We start from the raw sequence: 18,512 nt of genomic DNA on the forward strand, positions 1-18,512 counted from the left end.
ATGAACTCCATTCATAATCAAAATTTAAAAAAATAATTTCTATTTAAAACGAATCTTTATCACTTTCATTTTAGTAATTAGAAACACAGGTAGAGTTCCTTTCAATGTGTTTGGCAAGTTTCTGGCTTCAAAAATAAAAAATATCTGTGATATGATTTCCATATTCCTCTTATTCTTAATCTCAAATTCACCCGGTTCAATTATTATATTACAAGTGGTGCTGCCCCTAACAGGTGGTGTATTTTCCTAGGCCAAGGCCTGAGATTCACTCCAGCCTCTGGGCAATGCTGTGCTTCCTAGCAGACAATAGCACACTCTTTGGGAGGAGTATTGCCATGTGATCGCTCTCATGCACTGGTTCTACAGACTGGCAGTTTGGCACAGCCAGTAAAATGACTCTTACTATTTATATGAATTACAACAGTACATAAAAGCACTATTAAAGATCTGGACCTTCTTATGCTAGGTGATGTACCTACAGATAGTAAGACCACCCTCAAGATGTTATAATCTAAGTAGACAAGACAAGGGAAGTATTGCTATCCCTATATTTCACAGATGGGGAACTGAGGCAGAGACTGATCAAGAGGTTTGCCCAGGGCTACACAAGAACGGAATCAATCTCCTGAGACTCAGGCCAGTACTTTAAACCACAATACTATTCCTCTCTAACAGCAGCAGGTAGAAGCTGGACTATTTTTTGCTTCAAATTACAGCTGCATTTAACTTCCTTTCCAGAACTGTGTAAATATTCCTTTTAGAAGTTGCAGTGACTATTTCAGATTTAGATTGGTGCTCTAAAATATCTTTGACAGGGGCAGTTATGTATGTTATAGGTATTCTTTATGGTTAAATCAGAATACCTGGTGTGTATGGACTTTCTGTTCACAAATCTGGACAAAATCACAGTTTGGATAGTGATAGTTTGCTCTTCTAGCCCTGTGGTAGGTGAGAACTGGGAAATAAAGCAATTGAAAAGCACATCTAAAATTAAATTGTTAACATTTTAAGGAAAGTTTTATTTCAGCTTTGAGGTGTCTAGAGCACTTTTGGGTCCTCTGAAAGATAGTTGATAAATATACAACAAAATAACAATTGCCCATAAAAGTTGGGCCTGCAAGGGAGCGCATCTCTCAGCGAAAGGATAGGCTTTCCAAAGCCCATTCACCTGTAGTGAACTGCAGACTAGTTTCAGATAGTACAATGGGGATACTCTGTCATAGGCACTGGCTTCCTCCTTGCCCAAGGGTGCTCAATTTCCACTCTGTTCCAGGTCCTGCCTCACTCCATCGCTTTCTGCACGTTCCCACACCTCTGTTGCCTCTTTCCACCCCTGTTCCACTGCACGCCTTGTGCCTGCTCAACCCCCTTGTCTTTATTTAAATTATGTTCTGTAATAATGTGGGCACTTTCTAAATAAATTTGTGTCTGTCTTAGGTGGTTCCAGTCCTCACTACATTGGCAATACTTCTCCAGAAAACAATGTGGATTTTTCCTGGACCAAAAATATTACAACACATTAGTGCAAAAGAGTAAACCAGTAGACAAGATAATTAAATGGGTTACTGTACCTGACATATTCTTATAGATTGGTCCAACACTGTCTTGGTATCAGTAGCATAATCTGGGCAAGGCAGCATGGCACGACTAAAATAGGCTTGCAGCAGAAGATGCGTTTTTGTGTGTGAACTGTCAAATGAATGAGGGTTGACTTCAATGGGGAGATGTTTTGCCAGGTCACTATTCATCTGATCTTCATTGTGTCTCACTGGAAGATCTGCATACTCTTCAGCATCCTTAACAAAAAATTAAAAGGAGGGAAAACAAGCTTTTAGTGCATAAAAGCAAGAAAGCAATTGTGATTAAGCAGGATTTTTTGCAGAGTCCTTTTTAGGACATTTACAATAAACTAGATGGAAATCAGAGAACACCGCTGAGATTTTGCTAAAAGCAACCATTTTAGTCAGTGATGTTTAAACATTACTTTGCTTACTCAGTTATCCAAACCACAGATGCTTCTAAGAAAAACAGTAATTTGTTAAAATACTCAAAAACCATTAAAGCATTTGAAATACTCTTGCTATATCTCATTTGTATGTTAGAACACAATAGTGAAGATTTGATAGTAAGTACTGAAACTGAGTATTTGAGGTAGACCCATTAGAGGTCTATCACCTGAAATGGCCCATAAAGTGATATAATGAATTGAATCTTAGACTTTGAGCAAGCAGTCAATAATTTACACAATTTCTGTTTTTAGCTAATACCTATTTTTTTTCTCCTTTTCTTTACACATTCAAGACACATAGTAGGGTTGAAATAAAATACATCTATTTTGCTTATTTTAAATATTATAAACGTATACTATCCAAGCAACAGAGTATTACACTCTGAAAGTATATTAAAACTAATTATTGAGGGCTAAATACTAGCCTCCTTCTCTGCCTTGCAGAGGGGCACACACATTAGCTATTCTTTGCAACTGATGTCTGTGCAGCCGAGGGCTTTTTAGAATTTGCACAGAAGACCTGAGTAACAACAGGAGTTCCCTGTGTGTTCACATGCAAGGTTTTGGGGATGACACAGGGACAGGCTGGGCCAGCAACTAGGGCAAAACTCGTGAATCTTGTACTGCACTAATAAACAACCCTCTGTGGACTGGGAATTCAATAGTAGGAGGAATATTGCAGCCTCCATACTGCAGTTCTGGCCACTGAGTGGCTCTACTTTAGTTCTCTAACCCTGAATTGAGAGGAATTCCTTTTCCTCACTTTTCTCATGCACTAAGTGTCTACTACACCTTAGCTTAGTGTGAGAAGGATTTCATAATTTCCTAAAAGTATGATTTCATTTGCAAAATTTCAACACATGATGTCTTTTGGACCTATAATTAAAGTAAACAAATTGCTTTTACCAACTTGTCAATGAACATTTTGATAGTCTGAAAGACAAGGCTGCTATAAAAGGAGAACTCCTTCATTACTGTGGATTGAGCAAAGAGACTGTTAAAAGATAAAATATTCAGGGTTTTGTATCTATCTTGCACTACAGTTTGATACTATGGGTTTTGGTCTGTAGTATCCAGTCAGACTTCCTGCATATCCGTATTAATTAAATGTTCACAACAGTAAATAATTCAGAGTGATATACAGAAAACAATGCTCTTTTTAGCACATCTTGAGGAACTACCATAATTCATAGTATCTCAATATCTGATTTATGTCCCAATTTATAGTACAACGTTGGCACTTCTTTGATATAAGTTCTTCTGTTAGTTTAATTATAAACACCACAAACATTATTTTCCAGTTACATTGCCCTTGCATATTGTAACATAAATGTGAAGGAATGACTCAGTCTAGAAAGTTTAGGAACAAATAGAAATAAAAACTGTCTCAATTTATTTCATACTTTGAGAGCAGATTAAAAATGAAGACTGGCTAAAGACAACTGCTGCTTAATCCTTGATGTCTCTGCCAGATCTCTTGTGAAAACGGCGGTCATTTATTCACCTAAGTCACAATCTTTTTAAGCCCTATAGAATGTTGCATGCTTGCTCTGCTCTTTTATTTAGCTCACATCCCCTTCAAAGATATTTTAAAGAATATTTACCAAGGAGATTTTTTACTTTGTTTTGCCTTGCTGTTTCAAGCAGCAGCAGGAGACAGGAGCAGGAGCAGCTGAGCGACTTCATATCTACTAGTATTCCTGAAAATACACTTTCACTAGTTTTACCCAGTAGAATGTGTTTTATTTACTTCCAAAACAGTCCTCTTATTTCAAACAACTTGCCTACTTTATTTCCTGTATGCAACTGCTGACTGTAAGCAAGTGAGGTTCATTTTCTTATCTGCATCATGTAAGTAATTAAAGGAAATTGAGAATGGGTAGCGAAGCTTTTATGCAACTGGGAATGAAGCTGAATGGAGGGCACTAAGGTCAGCAGAGTCCATTATATTTTTATGTGAGAGGCCGGTATGTCTGCCCTGTCCTTGTTTGTTTAGTGTAGGCTGGACAGACTACTAACTGCAAATCTGTTTCTCTGATTTGCCCAGCTGTCCTTGAATAAAGACATCTTCCCTTGCAAATGTTAAATGACAGTGATTGACAATCCTATGATGAACTGTGCTTGTAACCCTCTCTGATACTGTTTTCAGATAGCACAAGAAAAGAGAGAATAAAGAAACATCCTTCATAATCATCTCAAATGGGTCCTGCTGTTCACTCGGTATTCTCCATTTTCATTTCCCTTTTCATTAAAAACCTCAATCTGTTCTGCAAATGCTATAGACTCAACTATGTCAAATAATGTATAAAATATATATTTTATTGCATTTCATTTGAATGTTACATAATTAATCAGACCTGGAATTAGGTTGAATAACAATTTAATGTTATGACACTTCTTAGGACAAATTTTGCAGTTAGACCAAAAAGCATTGCTACACATTTTCTTCCTTTCCTTGTTTGTCCCTGATGTTGTGTTAAATCAGTACAATTGTAGCTGACAGCCCACATGCTATATAATCTTTATCTACATGAACATCTATTAAAAGCATAAAATGCTTGGATGATAATCAGCATTTGACTATTATGAATTCATAGCCCCGTCACTCTTCTCTGCTGGAACATTATTGGATTCACCCACCATATCTTCTTCTAGCCCGAGACGACTGTGGAAAAGAATTTCAAGCAGCTAAACTGCTTCCCTCTTCTGCTTTGCTCTTACTGTTCACAAGGAATCAACCAAGAGGTTAAGGTGGCCAGAGGAGATACGGGGAGACAAGAAGGTGGCAGGACCAGATGGATTCAAGAAAGTGTGGTTGGAGCTGAAGGGACAGCATGGATCAGGGCTTGAAAATACAATACAGAAGGGATGGAACAATTAAAAAAGGCAGAGAAGACCTTTTACCCAGAATGGCCCGGGATCTCCTAACTGCTCCTTTAACCCATAAGCCCCAGGCTCACATCAGAAACACACCTGGCATCACCACCAGCTTCAGGCTATTTCCACACTTCCTCTCTAAACCCCTCCCCTAAATTGCTTCTGTGATTGAGCCTGGTTCTCTCAAGTCCACATTTGCTTCTGAGGGATTACAAATAGCAACTTGTTCTCACCACTGAGAAATGTCACATCTGAAACTGCACATTGCATAGCTATGTTATGCTCAACGACCGCGATAATCTAATCAAATCACTCCTTAACTTTCTCTCTGGTTAAAGATCGATCTCTGTGAATTCCCCACTATAAGGCATATTTTCCAATCCTTTAATCTTTCTTGTGGCTCTTCTCTGAATCCTCTCCACAGCTCAGAAATAATATTGAAAAACTCAACATCCAAAATGAATACTAGTATTCCATTAATGGTCTAGGTAGTGCCAAATACAGAGGTAAACAGAACCTTGTTACTCAAGATTCCCTTGGTTATATACTCAAAGATCCCATTAGTTTTTTGGCCACAATATTAAACTGGGAGTTCACGACCAGCTGATTATCAACCAAGATCCCCCAATCTTTTTCACAGTCACTGCTCCCCACTATCAAGTGATTAATCCAGTAAGTATTGCCTTCATTTTGTTCCCTACCTGTATGACCTTACATTTGGCTGTACTGAAAAGCACATTGCTCGCTATTGCCCAGTTTACAAAGTGATCTGTATTACTCTGTACTAGTGATATGTTCTTTTCATTAGTCATCGCTTCTCCAATCTTTGTGGCTTCTGCACACTTGATTGGCAATGATTTTATCTTTTATTTCAGGTCATTGAGACACTTTGTTAAATAGCATATCACAGCACAGGGGACCTCATTTGAAACATATCCATTTAATGATGATTCCCCATTTTCAACTATGTTTTGAGACCTCTTAGACAGTTTTTAATACATCGATATGTGTTATGTTGATTTTGTTTCAAACTAGATTCTTAATCAAAATTTTATGAGCTACTAAGTGAATGGCTTACAAAAATTCTAAATGTATTGTGTCAACACAATTACCTTCATCAACTAAACTTGTAATCTGATAAAAAAGATATTAAGTTATTTTGATCAACACTATTTTCCATAAACCCATTTTCATTGGCTTTAATTACATCACCCTCCTTTAATTCTTTATTAACTGAGTTCCCTATCAGCCATACAATTATTTTGCCAAAAATCAATATCAGGCTGCCAAACCTATAATTACATGAGCAATGCTGCTTACATTTAAAATATTAGAAAATATTAGAAAAACATTAGCTTTCTTCCAGTTCTCTAAAACTTCGCCAGAGTTCCAAGATGTCTTGAAAATCAACATTAAGGGGCCAGAGAGCTTCGCAGTTCATCTTTACATAGCTGTACAATTATTCAAGGCCTGACCAAAAGCCCATTTAAATCAAAGTCTCAGGATGTACCCAACTCAGGGTCTGATCCTGCAAGCATTTGCTACCAGATTAGACCAGATCCTACAAAAATACTATAGTATCTATATGCTTTTGAGCAGCCATAAGGAGTTTTATGGCAGATACTCTGATAATAAGTATCAGACTTAGTATTTATTATTTCACATTCTTCAGCTCACTAGAAACACTAATATATTTTTCCTAAATCATTGATTATAAAATAAATGATGAAATGTGGATTTGTACTGCTAGTACATCTTCTGTGAAATTAAATATTTTTATTTTTAAGCAGCTGCACAAGCTGCCTTCTACATTTAAATAAGAGATGAAAGGAACCTTATACAATATACACAATTGTAGGAACAATATGAGGAATTAAAAGAAGCTTTATGTTTTTATTTAAGTTCAGTCATGGGAACAGTAAAACCTAAAAAGTTAATGAATCCTAGACTTTAAGTAGCAGTTGATTAATTTGTAGCAGTGAAGATCTAAACACTGCTAGTTTCTCACATTCCTTGACTGAAGCAGTAGTCTTTATTATTTTTTAAAGAATTAGTATATCTGTAAGTACCATGAAATTGACCAACTGAATTAGTTTTTTTTTTGGATTGATCATGTAAACACAAATATTACATATCTTTAATATTTTTAAAAATATTGACACAGAAAGAAACAAAATCTTCTATCTATAACTATTGATTGCCATGAATTTTCCAATATTCAATTTTTATAATCAATTAAAAAGGACTCAATTCGATTAATAAAACATGATGGGAAATTTTTTCATGTCACATGTCAATCACAATATCTTCATTAGCATATTGGAGCTAATTAAATAACATTCGAACAGCCATAATGGGTCAAATCAATGGTCCATATAGCTCAGTATCCTGTCTTCCAATGGTGGCTGATGCAGATGCTTCAGAGGGAGCAAGCAGAAGAGGGCAATTTTCAAGTGACCCATTCTTTGTTGCCCAGTACCAGCTCCTGGTAGTCAGAGGTTTATGGACACACTGAGCACACAATTGCATCCCTGACCATCTTGTCTAATAGTCATTGATGGATCTATCCTCCATGAACTTACCCTAACTCTTTTTAAAATCCAATTATACTTTTGACCTTCACAGCTTCCTCCGGCAATGAGTTCCACAGATTCATTGAACACTGCATGATATAATATTTCCTTTTCTTTGTTGTAATCCTGCTGCCTATTAACTTAATTGGATGACCCCTGGCTCCTGTGTTGTGTTGGAATGAATAACACTTCCTTATCCACTTTCCTCATACCATTCATGATTTTATAGACCTCTTATCATATTACACCTTAGCTTTCCCTTTTGCAAGTCCTGTTGTCTTAGTCTCTCCTCATATGCAAGCTGTTCTATAGTCCTAATAAGTTTTGTTGTTTTCGTCTGTAATTTTCCCAATTAATACACCTTTTTGAGATGAGGTGACCAGAACTATATGCAGTATTCAACATCTGGGAGCACCATACATTTATATTATGGTATTATGATGTTTTCTGTTATCTATCCCTTTCCTAATGGTTATAATGTTCTGTTAACTTTTCTGGCTGGTGCTGCACACTAAGCAGGCATTTTTATCCAGATATCCATGATGACACCAAAATGTTTTTTCTTGAACTTTAACAGCCAATTTAGACCCCATCGCTTTGTATGTATAGCTGGTAGAACATGCAGTACTTTGCACTTAACAATGAATTTCATCTGCCATTTTGTTGCCCAATTACCCAATTTTGTGACATCCCTTTGGAACTATCAAGCCGTGAACTTAACTATCTTGAGTAATTTAATATCATCTGTAAACTCTGACACCTCCCCACTCAATTCTTTTTCCAGATTATTTATGAATATGTTGAACAGTATTGGTTCCAGTACTAATTCTCAGGGGGACTCTTGTTTACCTCTCTCCATTTTAAAAGCTAACCATTTATTCTTGCTCTTTGTTTTCTATCTTTTTAACTAGTTACTGATCTATGAGAGGACCTTTGACAGCTTACTTTGCTTAAGAGCGTTTGGTGTGAGACCTTATCAAAGACTTTCTAAAACTCCAAGGCAGGTTACATACCACAACAAGTAGTTAGTTCTGCAATTTCATATTGCAGCTCTAGCAGAACTCTCAAGTGGATTGCATCGGGTCCTAGAAACTTGGTGCTATTTAATATATCAATTTGATCCAAAACCTCCTCTATTAAGACACCTCACATCTGCGACAGTTCCTTAGATTTGTTACCTAAAAAGAGTGACTCAGATATGGCAGCCTCCCTCATCTTCTGCAGTGAAATATGCTGCAAAGAATTCATCTATCTTCTCCACAACAGCTTTGCCTTCCATGATTGACCAATGGCTCTGCTGATTGCTTGGCAGGATTTCTGCTTCTGATGCACTTACATTTTTTTTTAGTACTTTGGTGTTCTGAAGTTGCTCTTCAAATTCTTTGTTGGACTGAAATATTAAACTTTTGCACTCAACTTGCCAAAGTTTCTGCTCCTTTCTATTTTCATTGCTAGCACTAGATTTCCAATTTTTAAATGAGACCTCTTTGCTTCTAACTGCCTCTTTTACTCTTTAATCATGATGGTATTTTTTTATTCTCTTAATTGTTTCTGATTGGGGGGGGGTATACATTTATTTCTTCTTCTTCGGTACTTCCCCAAATCAGCCGTAGAGATAATTTGACATTTGGTCTATTCCTGTTGGACCGGCCAACAATAGAACAGATTTGATGCACTCATGAATGGAGCCTTGCCTCTGGGCTGCCTCTGCCCCTCAGTTGGTGGAATTTTATCCCAGACAAGCCACCTGGAGAATGGTTTTTGCTGGAACATCTTGCGGCATTCTGGCGACCAGTGTTCCCTCTAAGCTGTGCTATAACATAGCATCACAGCCCCACCCAGTCAGAGGCTCAGGGCCTGATTAATTACCTGTGAAGCTAGCGACATGTCAGAAAAGCATAAAATGCTATCTGTGGACAATGGCTCCAGTAGTCTGACCAGAGCGACTATAAATGTCTACATCACAAATGAAGTTGTTACACTTTAATATACAATGTTGATATTTTGTGAAGAAAGCCACCAGCTTTGCCCAGTCTGAGCAGCATAGCAAACATGTTTTGCAAGTACATCACAACAGAGAGGATGCAACTCAAATAAATCCTGAAGTTTTAGTTCAAGCCTTTATTACTATTTTTAAATACTTTCCGGACAGTTCGCAAGCATTTCACTCTTGTGACGATTCCTTTTAATTTCCAATTAAGCAACATGCTCATTTTTTCAAAGTTCCCCTTTTTGAAGTTAAATGCTCCTGTGATGAATTTCTGTGGTATTTCTCCACCGAGAGAATGTTAAATGTAAGTACAGGCAGTCCCCAGGTTACGTACAAGATAGGGACTGTAGGTCTGTTCTTAAGTTGAATCTGTATGTAAGTCGGAACTGGCGTCCAGATTCAGCCGCTGCTGAAACAGACCGCCAGTTCTGACTTACATACAGAATCAACTTAAGAACCCCAGGCGTCCCCAAGTCAGCTGCTGCTGAAACTGATCAGCAGCTGATTCCAGGAAGCCCGGCGCAGAGCAACTCTGCCTAGGGCTTCCTGTAGTCAGCGCTGGTCAGTTTCAGCAGAAGCTGACTTGGGGACGCCTGGGGCAGAGCAGCTGGAGTGCTGCCGGGTTGGTCCAGTAGCGCCCAGAGCGGCGCTGCGGGACCAACCGGCAGCGCCCCAGCTGCTCTGCCACAGGCGTCTGGAGAAAAGCCTAGTCTGCTGGGGAAGGCGGGGGGGCCTACTAGCTGCGCCCGTCCCCCCCCCCCCACCCCAGCAGACCAGGAAGACGCAGGCGGCGGACCAAGACGCACCGCGGTCCCGCCACCCGGGTCCTCCATGGCTTTGCTCCCAGTCTTCCTGGTCTGCCAGGGAGACGGGGAGCAAAGCCTCTGAGGACGCCAGCAGCGGGACAGCCGCAGGGCGTCTGGGCTGTCCGCTGCCGGCTTCCTGGAGGCTTTGCAAAGCCGTGGGGGGGGGGGAGGGGGCTCGGGCAGCGAGGCAGCCCAGGCGCGCCTGGGCTGCTTCGCTGCCGACTTCCCCGAGGCTTTCCAGGTAAAAATACATGAATCCAGGTATTCCAGGTAAAAATACATGAATGTTTACATTTCAATTTTTATCTACAAATCAATTCCTGTACATTTTAGAAATGGGGGTAAGAAATTAATATTTACTGTGTTAATAATAAGACTTATTATTTGTATTACCACACTTCCTAGAAACCCCGGTCAAGACTGAGGTTCCATTGTGCAAAGACTGCTCTACCTCAACAAGTTTTCAGTGAAAGGCCCTGTCCTACAAGTGAGGCTGCTTGCAGATGTTGCAATCAGCTGTGTAAGCAAGTTGGGGATGGGATCTTCAAACACACAGACAAGGGATGTAAGCGACTAATCGACTGAAACTTATTGGATAGTCGACACGCTAGTCAACTAGTTGCTTCCCCCCCTTGCTGCCTCTATCAGAAAGAGGTGGGCGGGGGGGGGGGGGGGGATGGGAGAGGGAGGGAAGAGGAGGAGGTTCTGGGGGGAGCTGGCTTAAAAGCTAGTTTCCCCCAGTTCCAGCTCCATAGGAGAGGGCAGGGGTGCAGCAGCAGTGTTCCAACTTTGAAATGTACAAGAGTCCCCGCCGAGGCTCTTGTACATTTCAAAGTCGAAGCAACGCACGGAGCCAGTGGCGTAGAGAGGGAGAGGTATGGGGGGGGGCAGTTGCCCCCTGGCGCCACACCAGAGGGGTACCAATTTAGCAGTGGAGGGAAGGATGGCATTAGGAGTCCTAGGACCCCGCGGGCGCTGGCCAGACAGCAGAGGGAAGGACAGAACTAGGACCCTATGGGCACCAGCTGCTTCCACACCTGGAGGAAATTGAAACAGAGCATGAAGCGCCCAGCGGGGGTGGCACACAGGGCCGGGGTTCAGGCTGAGCATACGCAGAATGCAGCTGGTGCACAGGTCATGTCTGCAACTACAAGCCCCACAATCTCCTTCACCGCCAGTCGGTCCAAGGTGCCGCCCATTGGGCCGCAGCATCCAGGTCCTCGCCTGTATCCTGCCCTTCTGAGAAACCACAGCTGCCGATCGGCCAGAGGGCGCATCAGTCTGGCTGGAAGTGGAATGGTTCTGTGCACCAGAGGGAGCCCCATGTGGCAGTGGGACAGACAAGAGGTCGGTCTGGCTGGGAGGTGGGGGGGGGGTGTCCATTTTCAACAATTAATCTTTTTTGTGTTCTTTGTTTATACTTCTGCTAAGTCCCAATTTTTAAAATTAAATACTTCTCGGCAGTTTGATTATAGCACTGTTTAGTTCACCATTATGTTTGTACATACCACTGATTTTCAAAGAAGTTTATGGGAGTTTTGACTGGAAATTCAATAGCTAGTGGCAAGGATTGGCAGAGATGGTCTCCCTAGCCTGTGTTTGTCAAACTGGGAACAGGTGACACAGAATGACTCTCATGATGGTTATCTGCTTTGTTCGTTCCTTCTGAGACACTTGTCATTGGTCAGTCACAAGACAGAAAACTCAGCTAACCGGTCTTTTGGCCAAACTCTGTATGGCTGTTCTTATGTTCTTCTTATGTAGACACATTTCCATTAATTTGCTTTAAAAAATATCAACCATATGGTTTTAATTTTCTATTGTTGCCTATAATATAATTCAAACAATACAAAATAATACTAAGTAACACAAACACAAGTTCCTGGACCACACTTTCTTCCACTGTCCATGCTCTTCCAACCCAGGCCACTGTTACAGGTAAATAGTTAAAACATCTCACACTTTGGATCTAAGTTAGGAAAATATATTTATATGACCAATACTTTTTCATTTTATCAATTTTTTGTTTTGTTACAAGTATAAACCAGATTTATAAGGAAAAACATCAAAGGAACACAGATGTGTACTGGCAGGCAGCTGGAATTCAGTCAAGCACAGATTTATGTGCAGAAAATTAATACATGCAAAAGGAAACACCTCTTTTTTACCCTTGCCAAAAGTGAGCACATGCTTAACAGCTGGATTTCAGGAGTATCCCTAAAATTAGGTTACATAAAAAAATTGGATTAGAGAAATACCTTCTAGCATTGATGTAGATAAAATTATATCAGCATTACCAACTCCATTATAAACACTCATAAAAGTTTGTTCTTTGGTTTCAGTTTCATAGGATATAATTTATGTTTTTTAAAAAAATCCATTTAGATGTTTCTTTATTCTTAAAGATATAAAGGGTCTAGGACAGTTTCCCAATTAGAGACAGTAATAGATGAGTATTATTAGTTCTAAACTTTCTGAAGTGCAAATATCACACACGTTTTCCAGATTCCCATTCTAGGGGGAAAAAAAGACAATTCTGTCAGACTGCTGAAGTCTCCATGATAGACACTTATATTTAGAATGGAAACTCTTCATTAAGCTAACTCTTTGAGATAGACCTTCGCGCCATTATATCCGTTAGACTGATGTCAAACTCCATTGTCTTCAAGAGGTAATTTTTAAGGAGCAAATTTGAGGGGATGTTATTAAATAGTAGCTTGGTGAAGGCTTGGAATGTAAGATTAACTGCCAAAGGCAATAGATTGGAAGGTAAGTAAGTTTAGGAAAGGTGCAAGATACATTTATTACCCGGATATCACCTCCATATATGTACAGTGTATGTGTGTACTCCACCAGGTTGTGAGAAGTAAGGGAAGTTGACAGGAAAGTTTCTCCCATCAACCTCCCACAGTGAGGATGCTGCGGAAATTCGACCTAAGATATATAGACTCCAGCTAAACTTCGGGGGTAGCCGAGTTAGTCAGTTACAGAAAAAAAAACAGCAAATAGTCTGGTAGCACTTTATAGACTAACAAAACATGTAGATGGTATCATGAGCTTTCGTGGGCACAACCCACTTCTTCAGATGACCGGAGTTATGAGTTGGGGATATGAAAACTTGAAATAAACAGGAGAGGGAAAGGGGAGGGGGGGGAGAAAAAAAAAGGGAGGAGGGTGGGAGACAGAGCATCATTAAGTATCTGGAGAATGGGTACTTAAACTTAAGCAGATAAAAATCAAAGTCAATAGATAGTTTCAGAATTGTGTATCATAGGTCAACTTTCTCATCTAGTGTAGATATGGCCTCAGTCAATCTAAAACAGGTACAATAGTACTTCCTTTCTTCCTCACCAGTGTGTTGTGAAGATAAAAACAAAGTGCATTCAGGTACTACAATGATGGTATCATATACACACCTTAGATAACACATACAAAATGTGGGCATGAGGCAGGACTGGAGAGTGAGACAGAGGAGGAAATAAGAGTAGATAAATTGATTGTAGGTGAGTTTGTCCAGACTTAAAAGCTGAGCATAGAAAGTGTGAACTAGATCTGAAAAGTGAGAAGTTAGTAAAGGGATTATAACAAAGGATTGACATGGTCTGACCAGTAGAAGTGAAATTGGATTTAGCAGCAGCATTTGAATGGAATAGAGATGGAAACACAGAGACTGCAAAGAAAATGGTTGAAGGAATTAAGCTGAGAGTAGACATCAGGTTTAGGTTTAGAGATGCAGAGGAAGGGATCTATTTTAGTGGTGTTTTAAATGAAGGAAAGAATGGAGAGCTGTTTTCTATAATTGAAAATACTTGGTTTGAAATAAAGTTAATAAACAATAGCTGTGTCCTTGTGTATACACAGTACTGTAAGGTTCTTTACTACTTTAAATATACATCTACGTGTAATGCCATTAGGGTAAACAGAATGGGTTTCTAAATTCTCTCTGGTGTTCTGGTATCCCCAGGGATAGTGGTGAAGGCAGAGGAGAGTCCTTCAGACATGCCACTGGCAACACTGCCACTTGTATTAATTTTCTAATATGTTTGGACCTTTAATACAGGGACAAGCACACCTCAACGCCCTTCCTGTGAAACCAGTGTTTTTCCTTTATCTTTTCTATTCCCCACCTGAGAATTGTTTTATGCATTTTTATAGCTAAAAAAATAAATGATAGAAACATCTTGTGGGAGTCAAAATGCATTACAAGGAAAAATAGCTGAGTGTCTGTATAAGGGGCCAGGGGGTGGCTTTCGGAGGGGCATGTTCTGTGCTTCTGCTGCAGTACAGGGGGCGGAGGAGCTTGCTGTCCCCACTGTGACACTGGAGGAGCTGTCAGCTACTGCCGCCACAGTGAAGGAGCTTGCTCTCCCTGCTGAGGTGCCACGATGGGAGGAGTTCTATGCCTATTAGTGGAGCACTGCCCCTGCTTGCTCCCCATGAGCCAGGCAGTGTGGTCTGAATATGTTTAATCTCCTCTGATTTTAAAAGCTAAACAGGGACAGGATGGGAGACCTCTAAGGAACACCTGAAGTTGTGGAACACATCTATCTGTTGTAAGTAATGGAAATCTTTACCTTAATTCATTTTTTGAAATTGAACATTCAAAGTTTAATTTGTAACTAAGTTCTGGGATCTCAAGAATAGCGAATTTCAGCAGTTGGCTCTATTTACATAGTTGATAGGATCACAAATATCAATGGACTGGAGAAATAGTGTACATCTGAATTCTTAAGCTTCTTTCTTAATTAAACGATAATGAAGAAAGAAGAGTACACAGCCTATTTTGGTTTTTATTAAATGACGGCACCTTAGGAACACCACCCATTCTACAAGTCAATTACAATCCTAAAATCAAGGGAAATTTTATGTGAAGAATAAGCTGGAGCAGTGGAACAGTTCAGTGATTGCTTAAAACTGCCGGAAGAGTTTAGATTTCACAAGTTCATCTCTTACTTAAATGTCCAAGCTAAAAATTACTGATAGCATTTCTGATGTCCTGAAGCCAGGTGTCTAAAAGACCTTTGCCACTGCGCAAAAGGTCAGTTATCTTAGCTACCAGTATTAGGGAATGACTCTAATACTTAAGACTACTTCCGAAGTGTAAAGTCAAAATACAGACATTATCTTCAGCATGGAGATGCTAAAAGAAAACGTGCTAACACAGCGGAAAGAACCAATGATTTGGTACCTGAAAAAAATCTGTTTAGTACATACTAGTCATATGTGCAATAATAATTTGAATTTATACAGTGCAGTTTTAAAGCCCTCTAAGCGCATTACAAACATTAAGTTTCACAGCTCCAGTGAGAGATACAGTAGTAAGTAATGAATGTAATGTACTTATTTTACAGATGAGTCAACTGAATACTGGTTAAAATGATTAGTTGTATTTTAAAGTTTTGTTACTGTAAAATGCACACAGTGCTAAAACATATTAAAAATGAACTATTGATCTCTCACTCACTTTTGGTTCTTTAGCAGTGCTGGAACAGTTTTTGGAGTGGGGATGCTGAGTTGCACCTCCCACGTACAGTGCCCATACCCTAGATAGCCCTCTAGAGTTGGAGGCAGGTGCAGGACATGGCTTGAAGGCGGGGGAGAGGGGCTCAGACAGAATAAGATGGTGAGGCTGGGGCCACATCTAGGATAGGGAATGGGAATGGTGGCTGGGCGAGACCCTGGGTGTGGGGCCAGAAGTGAAGCCCCTGGGCATGGGGTTGGTGGCAAAGCAGAATCCCCAGGGGCAAAACCTGAGGGTGCTGCAGCACGCCCTGCACCACCATATCCCAGGCTTATGATCACGGTCTACAATTTAAAACATTTTCTTGTGGAAATTTGGGAATGATCTTTTAAATAAAACAGATCCCAGAATAGGTCCTTGAGTGCCTAAGTGAAGGTTATTTATCTGCAATGGGAGGTTATTCAGGATGTCTGGTTCCTATTTATACTCCAAACGCAAGAGGTGCTGCATCGTTTCAGCAGCGATGTCCATTGACTGGTACATGTTTCTTATGTTGCCACATGTTCCAGGAAAAGTTTTAAAAGTCTGAAAGGAGCAACCTGCCTGTAGTCATCCTTGCAATCTGCAGCAGAAGGAACAGTAGGCAGGTATTGGGCTACAAATAAGGACCACATATCTCAAAAAACTAGAGTAAGGAGCAATGATCAGCTTGGGTGCCAGAGCATAATAAGAAATGGCTGCTGCAGGATGATGGTGAAGTGTACTGTGAAGGTGTGGATGGAGTGGCAGGTCACCACATAGCAGATCTTGTACCAAGGGATGTCTACCATGTGCTTCTGAAGGTGTTCCCAACCCTTGCATGGCACGGCTATCTAGGTATGAGCCCCTTCCTGCTAGAGAAGTATCCATGGCAAGCATGGCTGTAGGGACAGAAGTGGCAAACAGGATGTGAGATTTGGCGAGATCAGTCCACCAAATGAGGGAGTCGTGGACACAACTTGGAACAGTCAAGAGCAAGTCCAGATGGTGAGGTGGGCAAGACCCCCCGGAAGCTCTTGGGGCAGGGCAAGGTGAGGAACTTAGACTAGCCTCTTCATACTATCTCTAGGACTCAATGATCCAATGTGATCTGTCCTCAGTGGCAGGTGAAAAAGGGCAAAATGGCCCTCAAAGGTGGCAAGAGGGGATGGAGGTGATGATGCACAGCTTCAACTGATGTGTCAAAATTAAGCCTTCAGATGGTCCTGGCATAATGGAAAAGGTAGTGATGGCTGATGGGTACAGACACTGGGATCTGGGTGCCTTTGAACTGGCTCCTGGAACTAGGTGCAGGTCGACTAATATGGCGGGCTGGGGGAGTTCAGGCATGAGAGGAATGACAGCTTTGATTACCAATAATAAGGCTTGGATCATAGATCCCCAGAGACTGGAAGGCTTCCTTCAGTGTCCTGGCAGATAACAGTTTGTCTTCTTCAAAGGGAAGGTCCTGAATGGTGGAAAAAGGGAAAAGCCTCCCTGTAGTCAAGCCTCTCAACACAAACTATGCCCATGGCCAGGAAGTTGTTGTAGAAAATACAAGTGTGAGGAGAGAAGATTCTGACTCTGACTGCAGGGCAGTAAGAGGGAACTGAGGAGTGCATCCTCCCATACATTTTCTTATAAAACTGCCTGGAGCACATGGCAATGTAAGACACCCTTATGGGTCAATAGACACTGCTGCTGAGAACTTCCAGCTCTGGCAGATGGTATACATGTGCACCCCTATATTTGGTGTATGTATAGGGACCATCACGCAAAGAACAATTACCACATTCTGGGGACGTTGTGACTTTAAAAATCCCATTTCCACTTCCCACACATTGCCTCCTTCAGCAATGTTCTTTACAGTATCAAAATGATATGCCTTTGTTCAAGATATGCTGCAGTTCAATCAAGTTTTTAAGTTGCATTATTGTGTATCAGCAAGTTTACAAGCAAGTGTCTAATGGTTTAAATTAAAAAAAATAATAAGGTGAAACCATGAAAGCAAATGTCAGAATAATGCAGTATATAAGCAGGCCCTTAATTAGTTATACTCAGACCATGGCAAATAAATATGATGACAGATACCGAAGACAATTCAACATGGTGGCAATAGAGAGCTAACTTTGATAAAATAACTCCTCCCCTAAAGCAGCTCAGAAGCATTCACATAGTTGTGAATGTTTATATAGGTAGCACTCTAAAAATGCAGATGGAAGAAAAGAGGAGAACTTACAATTGCAAGGCATTACATTTGTCATTGAAAATTTAGGATGAAATTTTCAAAGATGCCTAAGGAATCTGGCCGCTAATTCCCATTACTTCAATGGAAAAATTAGCTTTAAAATCTTTTCCATGAGTTCTCAACTTTGGCATGGTAAATAGGAGCTTGCAATCACCCTTCTCTTTTCTATGGTCAGCTAGGATGGGGACCTGAAACCCACTCCTCTTGTAATATGGGGTCTTGTAACATGAAAGAGGCCGAGAACCACTTCCTTAAGTAGCTTTCATATATCAGCCTTAACTTTTAAAATTATTTCAGTGCATGAAATTGACAATGTGATAATACACAGTAAGAAAATCTTTGCAAGTATGTACTGAAATATGATTGTCGTGAAACAAGTAAATTTTTCTCTAGTTCCTCTGAGATTTGTCCACATTTTGAAGATGAATATGGCTGAATTGACTGTGTTGGCTCAGTTAGCTGAGTTGCTAACAGAGATGATGACAGTAATAAGTCATAACAGCAGAACTGCAGAGGAGAACTTTCCTAGCA

The 18,512-nt window shown here is 40.3% G+C and overlaps 1 protein-coding gene across 2 annotated transcripts in view; it reads right to left on the reverse strand.

Moving 5' to 3' along the window:
- Positions 1–18,512, reverse strand: part of ASCC3 (activating signal cointegrator 1 complex subunit 3) — a 410,940-nt gene that overhangs the window by 26,882 nt on the left and 365,546 nt on the right. For both annotated transcript variants that reach the window (XM_006118439.3, XM_075923934.2), the window contains exon 37: positions 1,572–1,796. In XM_006118439.3, the coding sequence (XP_006118501.3) occupies positions 1,572–1,796 (225 nt within the window). The remainder of the gene's footprint in view (positions 1–1,571; positions 1,797–18,512) is intronic.

This window comes from Pelodiscus sinensis, chromosome 3 (genome assembly GCF_052426305.1).
Source record: "Pelodiscus sinensis isolate ZL-2025 chromosome 3, ASM5242630v1, whole genome shotgun sequence".
Taxonomy (NCBI): Eukaryota; Metazoa; Chordata; order Testudines; family Trionychidae; genus Pelodiscus; species Pelodiscus sinensis.